Below are 27,422 nucleotides of genomic sequence, written 5' to 3'. Positions count from 1 at the left end.
AGGGGGTTGAATACTTTTTCATGAATTTATAAAAAAAATATGTAAACATAATTCCACATTGTGTGTAGGACAGTGAACACAAAATCTCAATTTAATTCATTTTAAATTCAGGCTGTAACACAACAAAATGTGGAAAAAGTCAAGGGGTGTGAATACTTTTTGAAGACACTGTATATAGTGGATTCTGTCTGTAAACAGTCTGTCATAGCTGGTGAATAACTCAAGCATAAGGCAGAGGTAGGTCTTATGCATCTGTGGTATGTGAGTAGAGTCATGGTAAGCAGTGAGCAGTGTGTGAGTAGTACCTTAGTGGTGGTCTCCAAGACAATGCCAGCGTGTAGTAGCCCCAGGACCATCTTGACGTGGCCTTCTTTCGAGGCCAGATGCAAACCGTTGAGCCCATTCTGCAGAGACAGCAGTGAAGATCAGTATTGACCACACAGAACCATCAGAGCCCCAATAGAATCTGTCTGCCTTTTAGTCCATCCATCACATGGATTCCTAAAAAGTAGTTCTACTAAAAATAACAAGCAGAGAAACTCAAAACCCACAGTGGTAACGAAGCAGAACAAAAAGATTTCTGAACATAAACAAACTTAAGACTGAAACAGTCGGGTCTCAAAGGAAGCAGAGAGCATGGATTTGTCTCAGGCTGTCAGGGCCTGTCTCTGCTCTGCCAGCCTGCAGTACCGTGACTGGCCACAGGGAGACTCTGTAAACCACACTGGTCCCGCCCTCATACTGCAGTGTCACCCAATTCACATGAATAACGTACTACATCTGCAGTGCATGCACACACTGAGGGGAGACACAGATACACACACACACGGGGGCAACACACGTGCATGCACCCGCACATACGCACGTACACACAAACGTGTATGTGTGAGCTGACAGGAGTCTGCTGGTTTGTAGATTATCAAAGCTATTTGCTATACTTCAATCCCAATCCTAACTTGAACACATATAGAAAACACGTTTTACAACGTCACATCCCCACATATACACACATGCAGCCTGTGCATTGAAGGCACACTGAAGCATGCATCCTCATTTGTATCATAGCTCTACCTCTGATCCTTAGCCAGTAGTGGCATTACTATAGTGGTTGTATTACTTGGTGTAGAGATAGTGGTATTAGTTTCACAACATTGACAGCTTGGTGCCATGGTTGTTTCTGTGAATGGTGCTGAGGGGTTGCAGTAGCAGATTGTAGGCTTACAGAGTGGGTGTGCATTCCCCGAGCTGTCCAGAGCATGGGCTCCCTGCCATTGCTTGTGTACAAACTGAGCTACCTTCCATTCACCAAACTACTAATGAAAAATACAACAACTGAGTCCCTTCCACTCATAAATAGGCTGGCATACATATTGATATGTCCTGTATATGTTACAAAACTTACATTTACATTTTAGTCATTTAGCAGATGCTCTTATCCAGAGCGACTTACAGTAGTGAATGCATACGTTTCATACATTTTTTTGTATCCGTACTGGTCCCTGGTGGGAATCGAACCCAAAACCCTGGCGTTGCAAACACAATGCTCTACCAACTGAGCCACACGGGACCCCACTTGCCACTTGAGATGAGTCAGAAACAAAAGAATGCATGCACCTCAGCTATTTTTACATGTGAATTTTACGTTATTTAAAACTACAATATGTAACTTTTTCGGCCACCTGACCAAAGTTACATAGAACTTTTTGTTATAGATCTGTCATTCTCTTTGAAAGCAAGTCTAGGAAGCGGTAGATCTATTCTCTTTGCACTATTTCTATGCTTCCCCTTCTTAAGTTTCATTTTTGTGTCTTTTACTTTCGGTTATGTACACCAGCTTCAAACAGCTGAAAATGCATGTGTTTCGGTTGAGGAAAGTATATTTCACAGCGGTTTAGATGGTACAATGATTCTCTATATTATACTTGCTTGTTTTGTCACATAAACGGAAATTAGGCGAACTATTAGAATTTTAGCAACCAGGAAATGGCAAAGTGATTTCTGCATAGCACACCTTTAAGCGTTGGGCTTCTGTCATGATGCAACAAGGTGCAATGGAACAGATAAAGGGTAGGATAGGAGAGGAGCAGGGAGGAATCGAGAGAGGGTCTGGCTGTATGGCTAATTATTAACATTTTCTAATTAAGGTTGTGAATGACTGGCATTAGCGCACAGTAAACACAGCTAGAGTGGCAGGACACAGGAACACAGGGGATAATGTGGGAACATGGTTATGCATCCACATGCGTACACACACACACACACACACACACACACACACACACACACACACACACACACACACACACACACACACACACACACACACACACACACACACAGATCCTTGAAACTACAGTTTATCTAGGCTAGACTTGACTGTTAATAGAGCTGATTGGCCAAAACCAAATACTGCAATCTATAAAAAAGACATCTATAATTTAATCTTAATGAAGTCTGATGTAATAAATGTTTTACGAGACACAAACTCTGTGGTCCAGAGGCAGTGTACCAGACTGTGACCTTGGGCAGTGTGAGGACTCTCTGACGTACCTGATTTGATGTGTTGATGTCTATTCCATTCTTGATGTGGTCAAGAGCCTTGTCAAGGTTCCCTGAACGGGCCGCACGGAGGAAACTGGTGACAGCATCCGCCTGGAGGGAAGGAGAGCACAGACAGAGACAGAGATAGAGACAAAGACAAACAGTAAGAGAAAGAGAGAGAGAAAGAGAGAGAGAGATATAGAGAGAGAAGCGAGAGGGACAGAAATCATTTTTTTTTCTTCATTTAGAATAGATCCCACTGAAATGTCTATTACAGTCTGGTTGTCATTCTTCAAAATCAGCATATTCTACTAAACTACTCACTATTCCACTGTCTGATAGTCAAAAAATGTCTGACAGCACAAACTGGTGAGCCTCCCCCTCACTAAGAGTTTGGTAGCTATCCATAGCAGAGCACACGTGGCTCCATCCCTGCATGCTGACTGACTGACTTCTGAGGCCTCTGTGAAAGCGATGTGTTCACCTCTGCCACCATGATCAGACAGAAAGGGAGATTGTAACATGGCTGCCTAGTACTGTAGTCCAGCATGAAATCTCTGCCTTGAGGACAGATATTATAATGATTCCATACAGTATGCCTACTCACCTCCACCCACACACTAGTCATATGCAATGATACATATTCTGTAGGAAGTGAATTCTCAAGTAAGATTGCTATATTAAACTGATACAGTATGTCCTTTTTCTTACAGTACGGGATGTCTTGTACAATTTAGACTCGACAGACCTGCGGGTTTATCTTCTCCCATTTCCTTTTTGTATGGTGTATTCTCACAAATTAATGTCCCTCAGATTTGATCAGACAGGCCTAGATCTCTTATATTTGCTTCCCACATAGAATACATTTTCCTCTGCTCTCTACTTCTCTTTCCAATCAATATTCCCCAACGACCTAAATGTACTGTGCCCTTTGCATACCCCGTCTTTCTCTACCTCTATACCACTCCCCTCTCTCTCTCTCTCTCTCTCTCTCTCTCTCTCTCTCTACCTCTCTCTATATACATCTCTACCTCTATACCACTCCCCCCTCTCTCTCTCTCTTTCTCTCTACCTCTTTACATCTCTCTATATACATCTCTCTCTACCTCTATACCACTCCCTCTCTCTCTCTCTCTCTCTCTCTCGCTCTCTCTCTCTACCTCTATACCACTCCCCCATCTCTTTCTCTCTCTCTACCTCTACATCTCTATATACATCTCTCTCTACCTCTATACCACTCTCCCCTCTCTCTTTCGCTCTCTCTACCTCGATACCACTCCTCTCTCTCTCTCTCTCTCTCTCTCTCTCTCTCTGCCTCTATACCACTCCCCTCTCTCTCTCTCTCTCTACCTCTAAATCTCTATATACATCTCTCTCTACCTCTATACCACTCCCCCTCTCTCTTTATCTCTTTCTACATCTTTCTATATGCATCTCTCTCTATATATACAGGTGAATTTGGAACTTAAAATTCACCTTAGCCAAATACATTTAAACTCAGTTTTCACAATTCCTGACATTTAATCCTAGTAAAAATTCCCTGTTTTAGGTCAGTTAGGATCACCAATTTATTTTAGAATGTGAAATGTCAGAATGATAGTAGAGAGAATGATTTATTTCAGCTTTTGTTTCTTTCATCACATTCCCAGTGGGTCAGAAGTTTACATACACTCAATTAGTATTTGGTAGCATTGCCTTTAAATTGTTTAACTTGAGTCAAACGTTTCGGGTAGCCTTCCACAAGCTTCCCACAATAAGTCGGGTGAATTTTGGCCCATTCCTCCTGACAGAGCTGGTGTAACTGAGTCAGGTTTGTAGGCCTCCTTGCTCGCACACATGCTTTTCCAGTTCTGCCCACAAATATTGTATAGGATTGAGGTCAGGGCTTTGTGATGGCCACTCCAATACCATGACTTTGTTGTCCTTAAGCCATTTTGCCACAACTTTGGAACTACGCTTGGGGTCATTGTCCATTTGGAAGACCCATTTATGACCAAGCTTTAACTTCCTGACTGTTGTCTTGAGATGTTGCTACAATATATTCACATCATTTTAATTCCTCAGGATGCCATCTATTTTGTGAAGTGCACCAGTCCCTCCTGCAGCAAAGCACCCCCACAACATGATGCTGCCACCCCTGTGCTTCACGGTTGGGATGGTGTTCTTCGGCTTGCAAACATCCCCCTTTTTCCTCCAAACATAACGATGGTCGATATGGACAAACAGTTCTATTTTTGTTTCATCAGACCAGAGGACATTTCTCCAAAAAGTACAATCTTTGTCCCAATTTGCAGTTGCAAACCGTAGTCTGGCTTTTTTATGGTGGTTTTGGAGCAGTGGCATCTTCCTTGCTAAGCGGCCTTTCAGGTTATGTCGATATAGGACTCCTTTTACTGTGAATATAGATATTGTTGTACCTGTTTCCTCCAGCATCTTCACAAGGTCCTTTGCTGTTGCTCTGGGATTGATTTGCACTTTTTGCACCAAAATATGTTCATCTCTAGGAGACAGAATGCATCTCCTTCCTGAGCAGTATGATGGCTGCGTGGTCCCATGGTATTTACAGTTGTGTACTATTGTTTGTACAGATGAACATGGTACCTTCAGGCATTGGGAAATTGCTCCCAAGGATGTACCAGACTTGTGGAGGTCTATAATATTTTTTCTGAGGTCTTGGCTGATTTCTTTAGATTTTTCCATGATGTCAAGCAAAGAGGCACTGAGTTTGAAGGGAGGCCTTGAAATACATTACATTTTATACATTCTTTTCTCCGTACTGGTCCCCTGTGGGAATCGAACCCACAACCCTGGCATTGCAAACACCATGCTCTACCAACTGAGCAACACGGGACCGTTTGGAAATACATCCACAGGTACACCTACAATTGACTCAAATGTTGTCAATTAGCCTATCAGAAGCTTCTAATGCCATGAGATCATTTTCTGGAATTTTCCAAGCTGTTTAAAGGCACAGTCAACTTAGTGTATGTAAACTTCTGACCCACTGGAATTGTGATACAGTGAATTATAAGTGAAATAATCTGTCTGTAAACAATTGTTTGAACAATTATTTGTGTCATGCACAAAGTAGGTGTCCTAACCGACTTGCCAAAACTACAGTTTGTTAACAAGACATTTGCGGAGTGGTTGAAAAACGAGTTTTTATGACTCCAACCTAAGTGTATGTAAACTTCCGACTTCAACTGTACCTCTCTCTCTATACCTGTCTCTTTCTCTACCTTTCTCTCTATATACCTCTCTCTTTCTATACCTCTCTCTCTACCTCTCTCTCACCTTGCGGTCTTAACTCTATATTTCTCTCCCTCTCTCCTTTGATCTCCTGCTGTGTGTGATCACAGTGGGAAGCGGTGTAAGCTGCTCTTTTTCCCCGCTCCCTCTCTCCCTCAGCAATGTATGGCTGATGTATCCAGGCTGAGGTCTCGCCAGCCTAATGCTAACACCGTGTGTGTATTTGTATTCAGTCTCAGGATATGTGTTAGATAAGCTGTTAATACCGAGATATCATTCCTCTCCCTCACACAAAAGCTATGCATCACGCACACGAGTGCTGAAAAAAATCTCTGATTCATGTCAAACAGGAAGTATAAATATATATTGGATTCATATCTAATACACATGAACAGCACCAGTTCCACCTTTGTAGGGATCCCTGTAATATTTCTATATTATTTCATTTTGACCCACAGTAACTAAGGGATATCCTGAGAGGTATATGATCGATGTATTTTTCACCTTGTCTGTCTCAGTTGCCTTCTCATGTTAGACCCCACCCTCTTTTCTGTGAGTTGACGGAGGACATTTGGAAGACTGTCGTCATGGAGTCAATGTTCCCCTGTAAGAAACCAATATTATACTACTTGTATGATGTTTTCACGTGCGAAGCCTCATGCTGCAGCTCTGAGTTCCTGCGCCAACTTGTCAGCGAGTGTTGAGCATGTTTATGCTCCTATTCTCGTTCTGCGGCCTTCGGCCATTTTGTTCTAGGATTTCACAGCTGTTTGTTGACACGTTGGATACAGTGGGCCATATGTGAGCAGAATACTGAGGAAAAGGGCTCCAGCCACCTCCTCCCCCTCAGTCAGTCTCGGAAATGGATTGATAAGTGCATCTATGATCTTCAATGTGTGTTTCTTAACTTGATTGTCTGAGGATAGAGGTGGTCGATCAACATTCTTGATTGTGCTTGATTGTGCGCGCGTGTGTGTGTGTGTGTGTGTGTGTGTGTGTGTGTGTGTGTGTGTGTGTGTGTGTGTGTGTGTGTGTGTGTGTGTGTGTGTGTGTGTGTGTGTCCTATCCTATGTTTTCATATCTTCCAAGAAATGGAAATGACTGCAGAACATCTTTGAAATGACATTTTATGTCAGCTTGTCCTCCCTCTCTCTCCATCCCCCATTCCATCCCTCTCTCCCTCTGTCTGTAATATGTGGTCAATTTAAAGCAATGCATCCCAGCTCTGTCTATTCATTTGTAATCGTCATGTGAAGTCAATGCGTCAATTGTATCCAGTAATCAGATCCTCAAGCCAAACATGGTGATTTACACTCAGCATGCCCCCTTCCCATCACTCACGTTCCCCCCGCCCTCTTTCTCTTTATCTCATTATCCTTCTTGCACTCTCTCTCTTCCTCCCTCTCCAGATCCCCTCTTCTCCCCTTGCATGGCCGGCTCCCCGCCTCATTCTCTCACACCCTCCGTCTGGTGCGTGTTCATCTCGCTCTTCCCTCCCTCCTTCTCCCCCTTCCTTCCCTCATATCAGTGTGTGTATCTGTCCCTCTCGAGTCATATTGATGTCATGCTGTGTAATCATGGCATGCTGCAGTATGGTGTGACATACATGTGTCACAAGCATTCCTTCATTGACACGGCCAGTGGAAGAGAGGAGGGTTGAGAGATCAGAGAGAGAAGAAATGAAAGCCTTTAATCTCATATCTGTGGAGGAATCTAATACTGTATCATATCGCTGTGTTTATCTGCTTGCTTCTCTCCAGATTACTAAACTCCTAGAGGACAGGCGCACTCAGCGCTATCACAGTGCTCTGTAGTGTATGGCTGAGGCTGTGTGTGTGCATGTGTAGGCTATACACGTGCAGTACATAAAACCTGTCTACTCTCCCAAGGCCATTTCTTCTAAAAGCTACATTTGTTTCCAGAGGGTGTGTGCATATACAGGCCTCTACTGGATTGTAATGGATTACGTCCATTTGGAAGGGGAAAAAATGATGTGATTCAAGGTGAGTGGATGGAAAGACGTGTACACTGCAGTGAGTGGGGTTCTTAAAAGAAATAAAGATATCTTACCCTAAAAGGACCAGTCAATGTCAGATATTGATACATTCTTCACTTTTACTCAAACACACTCATACATATTATAGACAGACATAAAAACACACAGAGTGGTAGACAGGACAGCACACACTCATAAACAGTTCATAAACAGTTCATAAACAGTTCATAAACAGTTCATAAACAGTTCATTAACAGACATCCAGAGTTGCCACGTACGGTGAAGAATGCACACATGTGCACCAATAAAGACACCACGTTACTCTTGCAAACTCACAGTCACAAATATTGTCCACCAAACACACAAAGACAAAAATGTACTACATACAAGTAGGTAAAGAGAGGAAAGCGGTGAAAATAGATACACGGTATTGCAAAACACCACCAAACCTAATTTCACTGACTTGCCACATCACAACGACGACAGCACAGAAGTCGTACAGAGAGCTCAAGAAGCCACGAGGGGAAGATCCCCAAGGATATGCAAGGACATAAACCACGGCTATATAGAGCTGCCATAGAGACATGTAGAGAGAAAGTGTTGAAGTACACGGCATGTGTTTCAGATGATATTTACTCTGTAGTCATAGTACCATATTCCCAGGGCTCGACTGGTCGACCTCTCAGAGCTCACACTACTGTCCTGATGGCCAAGCCGGCGCTGAACCACATGATCCTAGAAGACACATCAACACGAAGACAAGGCCTGTTAATGTGACACAGATACGGTATGCAGACGCACACATGCAGACCGCACGGCAGACTACATATTAGTCTTGAAGTCAGTAGACGAGGTCAAAGCCTGTTACTGTAATGTGATTTACTGACAAACACAAACACACACGCATAAGAACTAACACACCCATAAACCCAAGTTTAAAGTACAAATGCACCATACTGGCCGACACAATGGAGTCTGAGGACATATAGACGAAGCGTGTATGGAAAGATAAATAAACACACACATACATCCTTGTGCATCTAAATCTAAAGGATGAAAGTGCGTACTCTTTGTACTCAAATTGTGTGGATATAAAAGGCAAACGCTTCCAAATACAGTGTAAAGTACACACACACACACACACACACACACACACACACACACACACACACACACACACACACACACACACACACACACACACACACACACACACACACACACACACACACACACACACACAATCCTAGAACAAGACCACCTGTTACATAACACAAACACAAATAAAGACACGTATACACAATTCCTAAGCTTGGAAGACTCCCTACAACAAGGCACAAAGCCTGCTAACGTAATCCATCCACCTTAGCAAAGAAAAAAACGCACAACCGAAACAGTCCCAAATACAAATATGCAGCCACATAAAGGGTGGCTTTAGAAGGAAATTCATGCACAGAAAGGCAAGTAGCCTAAGATGAGCATGAAAATAAGCAAACACTGGGATACCCCTGATGCGGCATATCCAATGGACTAGGACTACAACAGCACACACATATGACACACACCATCAAAACAGGACGGTTACTAATAAGAGGAAAATGGCGGCTCCAGCTCCAATATGGAGCTGGAGCAGACACCACAGACACCACAGACACCACAGACACCACAGACACCACAGACAAGGAAGACCGGAGCTCTGCTCTACTATGCCACAGCCAACCAAGTGAAAACCGAGCCAAACACACAAGGAGACTGCACGCTAACACTCATTTCAACTAAAAGACTAAACACTAAACACACACAGCCACATTTGAGCCAAAACACACGAATGCAAAAACAAAGTGCTATATCCAAATAAAAGCTATGCTACAATAAATCAACAGAAAGTATGCCTTCCGCAAAACACACCATGGCAAAAAAAAGACAACTGCAATTCCACACTTATTAAACACATTACATTCAAAGACAAATTAAACACATTACATTCAAAGACAAAATATTCGAAAAAACGTAAATATAGACATTATGAGCAATAAGCTCCATGACATATAATCACAGGTGGGTAACTGAAGAAGAGGAGAGGATGGAAAATGAGATGATACAGAAACTGGAATACGATTTTGTATACTGTAAATACATTTGGTAATTGTAGCTGTTTCTATAACGTAAGTGTCATTATTTATTTTTCTAAAAGTGAGAGTCATGCGTTTCCTTGGCCAGTCGTTGGAGCCGGTCCAGTGTGGAGCGTCCCCACTGCTATACAAGATCCCCTGGGGGAGTCAAAACTATCCATTCAGCAAGCTTAGCCCACTAATCATAACAGTCAAGTTTATAGGGAAAGTTCAGCAATTTGATAGCGGGAAACACTGTCTCGGTCTGGGATGACAAAACTCATTGACTGAAGAGTGGTCAGAAGTCATTACTGTAGTGACAGCCCCTGTCACTGGTGATTTACATCCAGAAACGTGTCCTCACGTCACTTAGAAATAATTATTTAATTCAACTTAGAGCTCCACTTTATATTTAAAATTCAGGTACTGTACACTCTCAGAACAAAGGGTACAGTTAGGGCACAGTATTGTTCCCTGGGGTACTAACATATCAAAATACCTATAATGTACCTTCAGAGGTACACATGATTTCACATGGCATAGTTCGGTACCTTTTAGGGTAAATGTGCAAATCATTTACTATAACGGTACATTTTTGTACCCAATATTTTGAAAGGTACAATCATTGGAGGCATAGCTCAGTGGGGGTGTGGCTTTCAGTTAGTTCTGTACCAGTTTAAGTGGTCTATGGTTATTTTTGTTCAAGTTTGAGCATTTACGCTGCCAGTTCTGAAGTCTTTATAAAAGCTTACATAAGAGCATGTGACAATAAAGTGCTGTAATTAATATTGTAGCGACCCAAATCTGAGCGACCTTGTCAAGAGGTATGGACCTCTTGGCGTAATGGTTAAGCTGTTAGCTTGGGTCTAAGTTCGAGTCCTGGTCGGGGCTGCCCCTGAATTGGGAAGAAGAAGTGGGAAGGTGAAGAGGCGTGTACACGAGGGACTTGGTATAGAGAAGAGGTACATTTTTGCCACATAAAAGGAAAAAACTGCTTTGTCAATGTGGTAGTACCCTAAAAAGGAAAATGTGTACATTTTGGCTCAAACTGCAAGGGCACAATTATATACCTATAACAAATGGTACAATGGACGTGCCTTACAGGGCAAGCGTAATAAGCGCTTGTACCTCTTTAAGTACAATTCCATACCTTTATTTCTGAGAGTGTAGAATTAGTTAAGAAAAGGTATGAGATAAATAGATTGACTTACAGGATCTCAGACAGATCTTTTATATGTATTTCTATCACAGCTGACATGTTGTCAGCAAATTTTCAACTGGAGAAAAAAAACGGAAACTGAGAGCAGCCTTCTAGGATCACATGGTTTAGAGAAGATCACAGACAGCAGTGAACATGTCTTTGGAATGGAGTAACACAGAGGTAAATGCCTGGTTATCAGGTCAAGAATTCGGATAGCGTTGAATAGATGGACATACTTCAGCTTCTCTCAGCTCAGTTCCACTTACACAGCAGAGAGAGTGGGACAGGCAGGCAGAGAGACAAAGCATTTAGGGCAGAGGCCACTGCACCTCAATCTCCACAGAAAAGAGCAGAGTGGAGAGGGCAAGCCAATTAGAGAATCAACCAAACCCATAATTATTTAAGGATGAGAGGCTTGTAGCTGGAGGTACTGTACTGTTCTTGACTGGGATTTGTTACAGTTTATGATTGATGTATAGTAGTAGTAGGTTGTCCCTGCTCCAACCCAGGTCTGGCACATTTGGCAGAAACTGTGAAAGCTGTGAATGTTCTGACATGTAGTAACATGCATGCACACATTCACACACAAAGACCTTCCCCTGAAGACACCTACTGTATACCAACACAGGCACACATAAAAACACAACAAATAGCCACACAGACGTCCATCGGATCACAGTAATGAACCCTCCTGGGTTTACTTAAAGACACACACACACACACACACACACACACACACACACACACACACACACACACACACACACACACACACACACACACACACACACACACACACACACACACACACACACACACACACACACACACACACACACACACACACACACACACACACACACAGTATGCTGAGGCTCAGTTAGCAGTAGACTGGGCAATGGGGTTTTGAGTGGTGGCAGTCTCACAGGTCCCTGGACAGTCAGGATTAGCTACAGCACAGAAGCCAATTGGAGCTCAGCAGTAGGAGGAAACAGAGATACACTCTGCTAAAACAATTGCTGGATCTGGAAGGTCATTGTGCACCGTTATAAATACACTAGACTCCATCTATAATTATCAGCACTATTCTTATCATCTCTGGTCTGGTTCCTCCAGTCATTCTTCACTCCTTCCATTCAGCACATTTCTATTTCCTTTCATCATGAGACTTCTAATTGAAAAGCATCCCCTAGGAGGTAATAGTTTCCTTTCTACATCTCTCTCCATCCCTATGCTGGTAAATCTGGCGTTGAGATGAGTATTTTCTGCAAATGGTGTGCTATGTTGTGTAGAGATAGATTAACCTCTGATTTGTTACTTCCTACATTTTTTGTTTTGGGAGCAAATTTTCCTGAAAGCATTGCATCCCATCTGCATGACTGGCAAGATGGAGTCATGGCCTAGAGAATGAGAAATCAATAACTAGCCCAGGAGGCGCTCAAGAGTGGGAGTTGATCAAATATTGATAGACAGCAAGAGTATCAGAGGGCACGTACGTGTGTTGGAATGAGGCACTCGAACACACAGACACACACACACACACGGTCATACATATGCACTTACACGGACGGACACACTCACACGCTGTACACACACAGACTTCCATATGTTCCCTTTCCGTATTCCAACTATTTGAACATGAAGAGGAGCATGCCAAAAAGCCACAAAATGACTCCCTTCTCATGAATAAGTAATGAGCCACATCCAAATAAGGAGCTTCCTGTTGTCTCTTCTCCCTCGTGCTAAAACGGCGGCCCTGAAATATTTATAGTCTCTGTCAGGCCACTGCCTCTGCACACCATTACAATCAAAGCATAGTTACTTTTTTTAATCTCTCACTCTATTTCTCTCTCTGTCTTAACACACTCAAATGCATGCACATAGTGTGTACTACTGTTCACATATTACATGGTGCCTATAAAGACATATATACAGATGAATAATGCCAATAGACACACACAAATACACAAGCATTTCTCACAGCAGGAAAATAGTCCTGCAGCTACAGGAAATGTGAATTATTAGAGGAAATGTGAATTGTTATGTGAATTATAATTAATGAAAATGTTTGTAGGGGTTGATATATTTTTAGTGAGGGCAAATCAAATCTGACATTTTAAAATGTACAAAAAATTGATCGACCCCTACATTAATTATAATCCACATAATAATTCACATTTCCTGTTGATGCAGGATTATTTTCCTGCTGTAGCAAACTGGCTCAAATTAAGATCCTACATCTGTACCCATGTCTAGTTACTGTGCACTGTATAAATCAAAACCATTGTTTTCTCTCAGCTCCCCTAACTTCCACTCAGACTGTATCAGATTCCCTCTCCCTCTTTAACCATCCCATATTCCCCTAATGGCTTCATGGAAGAAACCTGCAGATCACATTCCTTCTCTCTCCGCTTTATCACTCTGTCTCCTTCCATCTCTCTCCCTCTCTCTATGAGGGGCTGCAGCTGTCATTCAAGACCCTAGAACTGGGGGAGTTCATGACAGTTTGGAAGAAGGCGATGCACACAGCATGTGTCTAGGTGTCGCAAGTGCGCTCTCTGGAAGGGGCGAAGTCAACGAGGTGGGCCGAGTTGCTTCCCCAAAAGACTTCTGGTGGTCTCTGTACAAGCTGCCAATTGATAAACGGACAGGTGACCTCCAATGGAGGATCATACATAGGGCGATAGCCACCAATAGTCATCCGGTCCACCTGGATCCTAGCATTGTCCTAGCTCATCTCTTAATGCAATGTCCAAGACTGATAGGGCTGTTTACGCTACCAACCAGCTGGTTTTCGGCCTTGGGGTTGGGTTTCTCTTCCAGGCTTTTCATTGTAGGGCCGAAATATAGTTTCAGTAATAGCGACCTGGTACTTTGTATTTGTTATGGATGCCTATTAGCTGTTGCCAAGGAACCATCTACTCTTCCTGGGGTCCAGCAAAATTAAGGTGGTTATACAATTTTTTAAACATTACGAGACATTCACAACAGCTTCCACAACACATTAAGTGTGTGCCCTCAGGCCCCTACTCTACTACCACATATCTACAACACAAAATCCATGTGTACGTGTGTGTATAGTGTTTATGTTATCGTGTGTGTGTGTATGCATGTGTCTGTGCCTATGTTTGTATTGCTTCACAGTCCCCACTGTTCCATAAGGTGTATTTTTATCTGTTTTCAATTCTGATTCTACTGCTTGCATCAGTTACCTTTTACATTTACATTTACGTCATTTAGCAGACGCTCTTATCCAGAGCGACTTACAAATTGGTGCATTCACCTTATGATATCTAGTGGAACAACCACTTTACAATAGTACATCTATATATATTTTTTGGGGGGGGTTAGAATGATTACCTGATGTGGAATATAGTTCTATGTAGTCATGGCTCTATGTAATGTAATGTAATAATTCTGCTTTGAAAGTTGATAAACTTGTAATCTCGCTTTTGAGAAAATGGCCTTTGAATGTTTTAGTACCTACTGGAGAGCTCTTCTTTGTCTACAACCATTCAGTATCGTTCACACCCTCTAAAGCTTTATCCCCACCCATCTCTTTAAGGGTTGATCCGAGCGGTCTGTCCTAACAACAGCAGTTAAGCACCCAAGTTAACGCTGGCTAGCTACTTCCAGACACAAATGAGAGAACAGCTCACTGACCATTGTTTTTATGTTATCCAGAGCGTTGGTTACTGCAACTGTGCTGCTGGCAACAATTTACGCTTTTTTGGCAACGTTTACTGACACCGGCCCTATTGAGCGTTTGTAAATTCGTCAGTTATTCTGTGCTCCGGCACACTCAGACGAGAGTGCTCTGAAATTGGAGTAGATAGACGTAGCTGGTAAACTCGCTCTGGCTATCAACAGTTGTCGCAGTGACATTCTATTGAAATGGTTACTTGCATAGTGTAGTCTTTTGTTGAGACATGTAGCTAGCTAACAGTAGCTAGGTAAATAATGAACCATAATCCGAACTCATGACATTAATACCCTGCATGAATCTGCAGGTAGCTAACCAACCAGGTTCAACGTTCGCTAGCTAACATTAGGCTATATATAGCAAAGCGTTGTGCTCTGTTAATGATGAGGGGGATCTGGAGCTTTCCTTTTAACCTGTTGGGGGTAGGGGGCAGTATTTGCACGGCCGGATAAAAAACGTACCCGATTTAATCTGGTTATTACTACTGCCCAGAAACTAGAATATGCATATAATTATTGGCTTTGGATAGAAAACAACCTAAAGTTTCTAAAACTGTTTGAATGGTGTCTGTGAGTATAACAGAACTCATATGGCAGGCAAAAACCTGAGAAGATTCCTTACAGGAAGTGACCTGTCTGACAAGTTCTTGTTCTTCTTGGCTCTGTTTATTGAAAACTGAGGATCTTTGCTGTAACGTGACACTTCCTACGGCTCCCATAGGCTCTCAGAAGGCGGGAAAAAGCTGAATGATGTAATTCCAGCCACTGGCTGAAAAACATTAGCGCTTTTGGTAAGTGCTCTATCAGAGGACAATGGGACGGAGGCGCGTGCACGAGTCGACCCCATGTTTTTATTTTCTCTCTCTTTGAACGTAAACACGCTTTCCCGGTTGGAATATTATCGCTTTTTTACGAGAAAAATGGCATAAAAATTTATTTTAAACAGCGGTTGACATGCTTCGAAGTACGGTAATGGAATATTTAGAAATGTTTTGTCACGAAATGCGTCGTGCGCGTCACCCTTCTTTACCATTCGGATAGTGTCTTGAACGCACAAACAAAACAGAGGATATTTGAACATAACCATGGATTATTTTGAACCAAACCAACATTTGTTGTTGAAGTAGAAGTCCTGGGAGTGCATTCTGACGAAGAACAGCAAAGGTAATAACATTTTTCTTATAGTAAATCTGACTTTGGTAAGGGCTAAACTTGGTGGGTGTCTAAATAGCTAGCCCTGTGATGCCGGGCTATCTACTTAGAATATTGCAAAATGTGCTTTCACCGAAAAGCTATTTTAAAATCGGACATAGCGAGTGCATAGAGGAGTTCTGTATCTATAATTCTTAAAATAATTGTTATGTTTTTTGTGAACGTTTATCATGAGTAATTTAGTAAATTCACCGGAAGTATGCTAGTTCTGAATGTCACATGCTAATGTAAAAAGCTGGTTTTTGATATAAATATGAACTTGATTGAACAAAACATGCATGTATTGTATAACATAATGTCCTAGGGTTGTCATCTGATGAAGATCATCAAAGGTTAGTGCTGCATTTAGCTGTGGTTTGGGTTTACGTGACATTATATGCTAGCTTGAAAAATGGGTGTCTGATTATTTCTGGCTGGGTACTCTGCTGACATAATCTAATGTTTTGCTTTCGTTGTAAAGCCTTTTTGAAATCGGACAGTGTGGTTAGATTAACGAGAGTCTTGTCTTTAAAATGGTGTAAAATAGTCATATGTTTGAGAAATTGAAGTAATAGCATTTCTAAGGTATTTGAATAACGCGCCACGGATTCAACTGGCTGTTGAGTAGGTGGGACGATTTCGTCCCGCCGACCCTAGAGAGGTTAAACCCTTTTAACCTTGTTTTTCTTAAAGGCTGGTACACATGAGCTCGACGTCTGAGGGCTGAATGTTGATGTGATGTCCTGCAGTGTTTTCCATTAGAGCCGGCCATTGGCTAATCAGGCGGTTACAGACTCATTTTCAGCCGGCTACTTTTTCCACTTCATATTAACGAGGCAACTTTTAATTTAAAAGTTTCAATTTGCTAGTCTGTCATGCCCTCTACCTCTAGAATGAACGATATGCATCTTACAGCAATCCATTGATAGGATAGGTGCCAGACAAAGCGAGTGATGACAGGGAAATGCAGTCTGCCGTCTGTCCCGCCTCCTGGTACAAATTAATAAAAGTTAAAATGTCTTTAGTCAATAAGTATTCAACCCCTTTGTTATGGCAGGCATAAATAACTTCAGGAGTAAAAATGTGGCAAAAATTGCATAATAAGTTGCATGGATTCATTCAGTGTTCAATAATAGTGGTTAACATGATTTTTGAATAACTACCCCATCTCTATACCCCCCCCCCCCCCCACCCACACACACACACACACACACACACACACACACACACACACACACACACACACACACACACACACACACACACACACACACACACACGTCCATCTGTATAATAAGGTCCCTCAATAGAGTAGTGAATTTCAAGCAGATTTAACCACAAAGACCAGGGAGGTTTTTCCATGCCTTTCAAAGAACGGCACCAATTGGTAGATGTGTTTGGACCCACTACTCATTCAAGGGGTTTTCACATTGTAGAATAATAGTGAAGACATCACAACTATGAAATAACACATATGGAATGATGTAGTAACCAAAAAAAGTGTTAAACAAATCAAAATATATTTAAGATTTTAGATTCTTCAAAGTAGCCATCCCTTGCCTTGATGACAGCTTTGTACACTCTTGACATTCTCAACCAGCTTCACCTGGAATGCTTTTCCAACAGTCTTGAAGGTGTACCCACATATGCTGAGCACTTGTTGGCTGCTTTTCCTTCACTCTGCGGTCCAACTCATCCCAAACCATCTCAATTGGGTTGAGATTGGTTTTTGTGGAGGCCAGGTAATCTGATGCAGCACTCCATCTCTCTCCTTCTTGGTCAAATAGCCCTTACAAAGCCTGGAGGTATGTTGGGTCATTGTCCTGTTGAAAAACAAATTATAGTCCCACTAAGCTCAAACCAGATGGGATGGCGTATCGCTGCAGAATCCTGTGATAGTCATGCTGGTTAAGTGTGCTTTGAACTCTAAACAAATCACCAACAGTGTCACCAGCAAAGCACCCACACACCATCACACCTCCTCCTCCATGCTTCACGGTGGGAACCACACACGCGGAGATCATCCGTTCACCTACTCTGCGTCTCACAAAGACACAGAGGTTGGAACCAAAAATCTAACATTTGGACTCATCAGACCAAAGGACAGATTTCCATCGGTCTAATGTCCATTGCTCGTAATTCACACAGTCTCCTCTGAAAAGTTGATGTTGAGATGTGTCTGTTATTTCAACTCTCTGAAGCATTTATTTGGTCTGCAATTTCTGAGGCTGGTAACTCTCATGAAGTTATCCTCTGCAGCAGAAGTAACTCTGGGTCTTCCTTTCCTGTGGAGGTCCTCATGAGAGCCAGTTTTATCATAACGCTTGATGGTTTTTGCGACTGCACAAGAAAAGTTCAAAGACCTTCATGTAATGATGGACTGTCATTTCTAGTTGCTTATTTGAGCTGTTCTTGCCATAATATGGACTTGGTCTTTTAGCAAATAGGGATATCTTCTTTATACCACCCCTACCTTGTCACAACACAACTGACTGGCTAAAATGCATTGAGAAGGAAAGAAATTCTACAAAATAACTTTTAACTAGGCACACCTGTTAATTGAAATGCATTCCAGGTGACTACCTCATGAAGCTGGTTGAGAGAATGCTAAAAGTGTGCAAAGCTGTCATCAAGGCAAAGGGTGGCTACTTTGAAGAATCTCAAATATATTTTGATTTGTTTAACACTTTTTTGGTTGCTACATGTGTTATTTCATAGTTTTGATGTCTTTACTATTATTCTACAATGTAGAAAATAGTCAAAATAAAGAAAAACCCTTGAATGAGTAGGTGTGTCCAAAACTTTGACTGGTACTGTATATATTTAATTTAAAAAAGCAGACACTGATCCCTTTGAGCATGGTGCTACTGTAGGTGCACACGTGAATTAAACGGTTTCTAATTTCTCAGATTGTTTCCCAGATTTCAAAAGTGGTCTCCTTATGTGTTAAAGCATTGTTGTGGACTTCCAATTTAGTTGTATTTCTATTAAAAAAAGAGGGTTTTTTAAAGTAAAAACCTGAAAAAAACTGGGATAAACCGAAACCTTCAAAAACAAAATGGACAAAACGGAATTTGGGAAAGAACAAAACAGAATCAGACAAAAAAATGTTCTGTATTTTATAAGGCCATACCTAATGATAATTTTTTATTAAAATCAGAAAGATATAATACTTAAGACTGACTTATCTTTCAAGATAATGTAGGTAATTTACTTAAATGTTCTGTTTTAATAAAATATCTAAATTGTGACAATTGAGATCTTGCAGTAAAACTGTAAATAAGATTAATCTCAAGAGAAGACAGGTTAAATGTTCAAAAAGGTTTTATGTTCTCTTACTTAAAAAAAGTCCTGATAATATATCCCTGGAACTAGATGTTATCCAAAACAAGTAACAATACACTGTCATACATTTTCAGTCATTTAAATTGTAAAGTCATGTCTTTCTACACAATAACACACAAAAAAAAATCCAATCTGGGAGGTAAACTCGATCAAGTATTTAATAATTTCGCTGTGTATTTCAGATGGAACCAAGTCATTAGAATGTACTAGAGGCCACCACAATAGAGCTCCTTCAGCAAAAACATGATATCCCCCCACTCCAGGGGCACCTGGCTGGCTACTTTTCTATTTGGCTGGCTACTCTTATGTTCTTGTGGAAAACACTGGTACTGCAGTATGGGGTGTTGATCAAATAAAAGGGATTTTAAAATTCAACTTCTCTCTGCTCTTCTCCTGGTGAGCAGCGCCAGTGCTTCTCATTCTCACTACATTACAGCAGTCTGAGTTCCACATCAACGTTCATATTTTTTGTGACCCCTTCTCTCCCTCTACCTCAGTCTATGCCACTCCCTGTCTCTCTCCCTTTCACTCTCTATATTTCCTTCTTCTCTCTCCCCATTTTTCCTTTCCCCCTCCTATTCTCCTCTACCCCACCCCCCGTTTCTCCCCCTCCCTGACTCTTTCTGACCCTACCCATCTCCCTTACTCTCCATATCTCTCTCTCTCTTCCCCTATCTCCCCGCTCCTTCTCTCTCCATTTCCTTTCAATATTCATGAGTACTGCAGGAGCTTCGGTCGCTGAGCATGCTGGGTAGAGCTCCTTTGAGTCTCTTTATGACATCACTCTATGTCGATGCTTGGCTCCCTCACCTCTCTGGCGATTAGTGCAGGGCATGATCCAGCATTTCAGTACATAGCTTATCTTCGCTGACAGATACTACACAAACCCTGGGCTTTGTCTCCTTTATAATGGCTACATGTGAAATTCTGGCAATTCAACAAATATCTTAGAATCCTCCTCTGTTTATAGGCAAAGGTAAAATAACACAAGGCCATAAAAAAATGTGATATTGTGTGCAGCTGTGTATATACTCTGGCGCACTGTAATAGAAAAACACTATAAAATGTAATGTGCATGTAGTCTGTCGGCTCTAAAGTAAGACTGGTTAAGCTGTGCTGGAGCAGGTGCTAGGAGTAGAGGAGATGGAGTCTGTGTCGCCTCTAAAGTAAGACTGGTTAAGCTGTGCTGGAGCAGGTGCTAGGAGTAGAGGAGATGGAGTCTGTGTGTCTGAGAGTCGCGTGGCAGCAGGTCCTACGGAGCACTCAGCACCACACGGTCAATGACTCCACCAGCTCCCACAGGGTCAACACATCATCACCGTGACAGGCAGAAGAGAGAGAGTGAGAGAGGGAGGTAAAGAGAAAATATATGAAGGGGGAGTTATACAGTTGGAGATGGGGGAGAATGGGAAAGAGAGAGGTAGAGGTTAGGTGCAATAGCTAACGACAGAAGAGGAAACTAAAGGAGAGGAAAATAGGAGAGGGAGAGGGCAGAAAGAAAATAAATAGATGGAAGGTAGCCTAGCGGTTAAGAGCATTGGGATAGTAACTGAAAGGTCGCTGGTTTGAGTCCCCAAGCCGACTAGGTGAGACGTTTGTTGATGTGCTTTTGAGCAAGGCACTTAACCCTAATTGCTCCCGTAAATCGCTCTGGATTAGAGTGTTTTATTTTATAATTTTTTTTGTGTTGGATCAGCTTAATATTGCGGAAAGATTTTTGCTTCCATCAATGTAATTGTCTGCATCATTTCCAATCACCCATTTCTTTTTTGGGTTAATATATATCCATATACATACACGTACATACCCATACATATACATATTCATACATAAACATTCATACATATACACATATATACATACATACACACACATACCTATATACATAAACATTCATACATATACACATATATACATACATACACACACACTCACATACCTATATACATACTTTTTTTTAGAATATACCTTTATTATTCCCAGAAAACCCTACCACCCATCCCAAATTGGAGTAAACTAATAAACAATAACACTTAGGCTTCTATAAGAGTGTTTGCTAAATGGCTAAAATGTAGAGAGGAACTTTTGATGTGTAGATGAAAGGGGCAGAGGACGCAAGGTCATTTCTTAAATACAAACTAAAGAGGACAGCCAGGGCCAATTGTGACTTTCCTTATATAAATGAAATTGGGACAAGTTATAATAAGGTTTCTTTCTTTGCCATCATTGGGAGTGGGAACAACTACACTCACTTATCTCTGCCAGTTTGGCCTGGTGAGGAGGCATTAACAGCACTTTGCCTGACATAAGGTCATTAATAATGAAGAGGTCATGGTAACATCTGTGCCCCCCCATTCTCTCTCCTGTCCTCTCGAGTCTATTCCCTTCACACACACTCACACACACGTCTGCAGCAGTTATGCGCCGGTCTCCCCACAGACAATTCTGTCACACTACTCTTTTCAGAGGTGTTAGGTCATCATCCCCTCCTCTATCTGCAGCATACCACCCTCATCCCACTGTTGGCTTTCTTCTGAAGCTAAGCAGGGTTGATCCCTGGATGGGAAACCAGATGCTGCTGGAAGTGGTGTTGGAGGGCCAGTAGGAGGCACCCTTTCCTCTGGTCTAAAAATATATCCCAGGGCAGTGACTGGGGACATTGCCCTGTGTAGGGTGCTGTCTTTCAGATGGAATGTTAAATGGGTGTCCTAACTCTCTGTGGTCACTAATGATCCCATGGCACTTATTGTAAGAGGGGTGTTAATCCTGGCTAATTCCCCAATCAGGCCCTCATACCATCATGGTCACCTGATTATCCCCAACATACAATTGGCTCATTCATCTTACCTGTAACTATTCCCCAGGTTGTTGCTGTAATTGAGTTTTCAGTCATCCATGCAAAATCTAAGTTCTGTGAAATACCATGAGAACATTTTGTTTAGTCACCAATACATCAGATATTAGGCTCACTATTGTATAAGCTTGGCACACCTGTATTTTGGGGAGTTTCTCTTATTCCTCTATGCAGATCCTCTCAAGCTCTGTCAGGTTGGATGGGGAGCGTTACTGCACAGCTATTTTCAGGTCTCCAGAGATGTTCGATGGGGTTCATGTCCGGGCTCTGGCTGGGCCACTCAAGGACATTCAGAGACTTGTCCCGAAGCCACTCCTGCATTGTCTTGGCTGTGTGCTTAGGGTCGTTGTCTTGTTGGAAAGTGAACCTTCACCCCAGTCTGAGTTCATGAGCGCACTGGAACAGGTTTTCATCAAGGAGCTCTCTGTACTATGCTCCATTCATCTTTCCCTTGGTCCTGACTAGTCTCCCAGTCTCTGCCGCTGAAAAACATCCCTACAGCATAATGCTGCCACCACCATGTTTCCCCGTAGGGATGGAGCCAGGTTTCCTCCAGATGTGACGCTTGGCATTCAGTTCAAAGAGTTGAATCATGGTTTCATCAGACCAGAGAATCTTGTTTCTCATGGTCTGGAAGTCTTTTAGGTGCTTTTGGCAAACTCCAAGCAGGCTGTCATGTGCCTTTTACTGAGGAATGGCTTCAGTCTGGCCACTCTACATAAAAGCCTGATTGGTAGAGTGCCGCAGAGATGGTTGTCCTTCTGGAAGGTTCTCCCATCTCCACAGAGGAACTCTAGATCTCTTTCAGAGTGACCATTGGGTTCTTGGTCACCTCCCTGACCAAGGCCCTTCTCCCTTGATTGCTCAGTTTGGCTGGGCAGCCAGCTCTAGGAAGAGTCTTGGTGGTTCCGAACTTCTTCCATTTAAGAATGATGGAGGCCACTGTGTTCTTGGGGACCTTCAATGCAGCAGACATTTTTTGGTACACTTCCCCAGATCTGTGCCTCAACACAATCCTGTCTCGGAGTTCTACGGGCAATTACTTCAATCATATGGCTTGGTTTTTGCTCTGACATGCACTGTGAACTGTGGGACCTTATATAGACAGGTGTGTGCCTTTTCAAATCATGTCCAATCAATTGAATTTAACAGAGGCGGACTCCGAACAAGTTGTAGATACATCTCAAGGACGAGAAATGGAAACAGGATGTACCTGAGCTCAATTCCGTGTCTCATAGCAAAGGGTCTGAATAACTATGTAAATAAGGTATTTCAGTTTTTTTTTATACATTTGCAAAATATTCTAAAAACCTGTTTTCGCTTTGTCATTATGGGGTATTGTGTGTAGATTGCTGTGGATCTTTTATATTTTTTATCCATTTTATAATATGGCTGTAACATAACAAAATGTGGAAAAAGTCAAGGTGTCTGAATACTGTACTTTGTTGGTAAGGTCACTGTGGGATGTTACATGTCATACGTAATTTTGGTACAAGTCGAGGGGAAAGAGGCAGAACAGTGGGGCACGCGCTCCTGTACTGTCCTGTTCTGACGTTGACTGACTGAGTACCAAATCATCCCAGTCAGAAGTCAAGACCGCAGAGTGCTCTAAAGCTGACAGACACACACATACCCACACAATACACACACACACACACACACACACACACATTCAAAGACAGACAACACACACATATCACACAGTCAGCAGCACACACTACACTACATCATCTTAGCCCTGCTGCCAACAGGCACTCTCAGGACATGACACATGTTCTTCACTGCAGGAAATACGGACTTCCAATCACACACCTGCATGTGTCATCCCACCACCAACACTAGACCTATACAACACACTACACATATACCACATACAACAAATCGCTCACACAATCGCTTATAGGCGCATCACGCACACAAAGTACACACTACCCATCCTCCCTTCCTCTACACACATTGTCTTTCCCCCTCCCTTAACCCCCATCTTCCCGAAGGAGGAAGGAATAGCCTTGTTAACGCCTTCACAAACCAGGTGGAAGAAGGGATCGCAGGGAGGCGTGATCGATGGAGCACAAATGGGGGCACGGCAGGAGGAGTGAGGGTGTGTGGAAAAGACAGAGGAGAGGAAAAGAAGTGCAGGGAAATGAGTTGGCCAACCTGCTGGGTATAGAGAGAAACACAGTGTCATATTAAAGAGAGGAATAAGAGCCAGGGGGTGGAATGAGAAGAGGGTGAGAGGGAAAGAAGGAGCGAGGGAGTGACAGATGTGTAATGAGAACCCTGCACAGTAAATATTCACTCACTGAGACCAAGGCTCTGAAAGCTTTGATCACATATGACAGCAAGAGACTGGAGCACTCCTGGGAATATGCCTGTGGTTTGTGTGTGTGTGTGTGTGTGTGTGTGTGTGTGTGTGTGTGTGTGTGTGTGTGTGTGTGTGTGTGTGTGGGGGGGAGCTGATCCCACTACATCTGTCTGTGTTTGTGACAGCAGGTCATCGCTAATCACTCAGTGGGTATTGTCTTACAGCTCAAGGCCACGCTGAGAGAGGAAAAGGGGAGGTAGGGGTTGGGGTGAAGGAGAGGGGAGACCGCAAAGTGGGAGAGGACAAGATCAGTACAGCAAGCCAACCTCCACCCCACCCCCACAATCTGCAACCCCCTCCCAAATGACACTACAAAAGCATACAAACCAGTAAGTAAACCATGTCACTTTCAAAGTAGAATGATGTCTTATCTACAGCCCAAATCCCTCCTGCTTTGTGGAATTCCAGCAGACTTTTAATAAGATGATGACCCCTCCCTGTTGCCCGTCGATAGCCGTTCTGAGTCAGCATTATTCTCAGGGGGTGGGGGGGGGGGGTTAAGGTCCCATTCATCAGATAGATTGCTGATGACAGGGTCAGCGATAAGCCTCTAGGCCCAAAGGGTTAACATATACTCTGCGTCACTTTTCTAAACTGCCGTAAAATATCACTAGTGGTCTTTCTCTGGGGCTGAATGGGGCAATTTCCATAAATGTGGTCTAGCAGCAGTGAGTCAGAGAGGCACAGTGGAATACTAAATAAGGGGTTTGATCTAAACTCATTAAACTAGTGTTTAAAGCAGCCAAACATCCCCAGGCCTAACCAGCCACTGAGACAATCACAGTGACACGCAGATTATTATAATCCAGCCAAAAATGTTTATGGTAATCCAACTCGTCTCTCGCTGTAGTCTGCAGTATAGCAGACACAGAATCACAGCCAAGACATCGGTAATATTTGTGTATGACAAAAATCATGCAACTCATTTAACAAGAGCAACATTATTGTGACATATACAGTATCATATGATGGCATGTTGAGAACTCAGCACTCCCACCCTCCATGACACATGCTGTAATAAAATGGATACACAAGGGAGTCCTAAGAATATAGGCCAGACAGACATGCTGACATATCATGCCGCAAAATGTATCTGTCACGACTTCCGCTGAAGTCGGTTCCTCTCCTTGTTCGGGCGGCGTTCGGCGGTCGACGTCACCGGCCTTCTAGCCATCGCCGATCCACTTTTGATTTTCCATTTGTTTTGTCTTTGTCTTACACACCTGGTTTCAATCCCCCAATTACCTGTTCATTATTTAACCCTCTGTTCCCCCATGTTTGTTTGTGAGTGATTGTTTCTATGTAGGTAGGTCCATTATTGTGGGCTCTGTTTTTGTATTGCATTTATTATATGTTGAGTAAAATACGTTTATTTACTCTTATCTGCTGTCCTGTGCCTGACTCCTATACACCAGCTACACATAGACCTCCTGACAGAATCACTCACCCAAAAGAGTGGAGTCAGCAGGAGCAGACGCCCTCCCTTCAGAGATAGAGGAGCGCGTCCAGCAGCACGCGACCATATTGGGCACCGCCATGGATCGCGTGCTGCCGAAGATGGATCGTTGGGAGAGAGGAAGAGGTCGTCCAGCGCCTCCACCAGCCCCACTACAGCAGGTCCCACTGTCCACCCCTCCTTCACCCGGTTCCAGCGGGATTCGCGCTCCCGAGGGAGTATGATGGCGCGGCTGCCGGATGCCAGGGGTTCCTACTCCCAGCTGGAGCTCTACCTGGCAACCGTCCACCCGGCTCCTTCGGGACGTGAGAGCGTGTCCGCCCTCATCTCCTGCCTCTCAGGCAAAGCCCTGGAGTGGGCCAACGCCGTATGGAGTGAGGGACCATTACGCAGCATTCACCCGCCGCTTTCAGGCAGTGTTCGACCACCCGCCTGAGGGTCGAGCGGCGTGTGAACGACTGTTCCACCTAAGGCAGGGGACGAGGAGCGCACAGGATTTTGCATTGGACTTCCGTACCCTGGCTGCCAGCGTGGGATGGCACAACAGGGCCCTGATCGATCACTACCGGTGCAGACTACGCGAGGACGTCCGTCGGGAGTTGGCCTGCCGACAGTATCCTTCTCATTCAGTCGCCATAAATCATTGAATACATCAACATCAACCAGCTACTGACACTGATATACTGTACAGAATTAAACATATTTTTGTGATTTGCAGATGCTGAAACTACACTTAAAACGTGTAGAATCATATATCTTTCCTGTCAGTTTGTTCGCTCTCATGCACCGCTAGCCGGTGGGCACTGCTAGTCAGTGGACAGGTGTGGTGTCATGTTGGGAAAGGACAGCCAATTTGTTGTGTTTGTTCCGCTCACCTTGCTCCCACCTCCTCAAGGGCTACTGGTGCCGAGCCAACACTGCCCTGTCACTGACCCAAACCAACTGAGTCAGACACCATGATTCACTATTACAGTATGTGTCCATCTACGAAATTAAATTCATGTGCGTCCACATGTGTTAGTGGGAAAAACATTGAAACTGAGCAAGAGCCAGATTCTTCCAGTTGTTTGTCATAATGACTGTAACGAGACGAGGTCCAAGACAAGGTCCTTCTTGGGCTACGCGAGCGCGATGTTAACATAGAGAGAGAGGGGAGCTGGGGCAGATAGCTGTCATGAGATGCTGCCCTATGGGCTGTGTGGGGACTCTATGGTGTGGTGACTCTATGGTGTGGGGACTGTTGGTCCTCTGTGGCCTGGAGCAGGGTGGCTAACCCAGGTCCCATCAGTAAACAGCCCGCTGAGGGAGATGAGAGCTGAGAGAGGGCTGGGGCAGCTGGGACAGGGAGTGTGTTCCCACTGTTAGTCACACTGCATAACAGAGTCTGCCACACACATTAACAATGATTAAT

At 43.2% G+C, this 27,422-nt stretch overlaps 1 protein-coding gene across 6 annotated transcripts in view; it reads right to left on the bottom strand.

The window, feature by feature from the left end:
- The window catches only part of ank1b (ankyrin 1, erythrocytic b), an 82,015-nt gene that overhangs the window by 36,490 nt on the left and 18,103 nt on the right, over positions 1–27,422 (bottom strand). For all 6 annotated transcript variants that reach the window (XM_014128845.3, XM_082958152.1, XM_082958150.1 and 3 more), the window contains exons 2-3: positions 2,551–2,652; positions 306–404 (exon numbers count right to left, since the gene is read on the bottom strand). In XM_014128845.3, the coding sequence (XP_013984320.1) occupies positions 306–404; positions 2,551–2,652 (201 nt within the window). The remainder of the gene's footprint in view (positions 1–305; positions 405–2,550; positions 2,653–27,422) is intronic.

Source organism: Salmo salar, chromosome 11, assembly GCF_965601325.2.
Source record: "Salmo salar chromosome 11, fSalSal1, whole genome shotgun sequence".
Lineage (NCBI taxonomy): Eukaryota > Metazoa > Chordata > Actinopteri > Salmoniformes > Salmonidae > Salmo > Salmo salar.
Note: the sequence above shows the minus strand (reverse complement) of the source record. Positions and strands in the feature narration are given on the sequence as shown.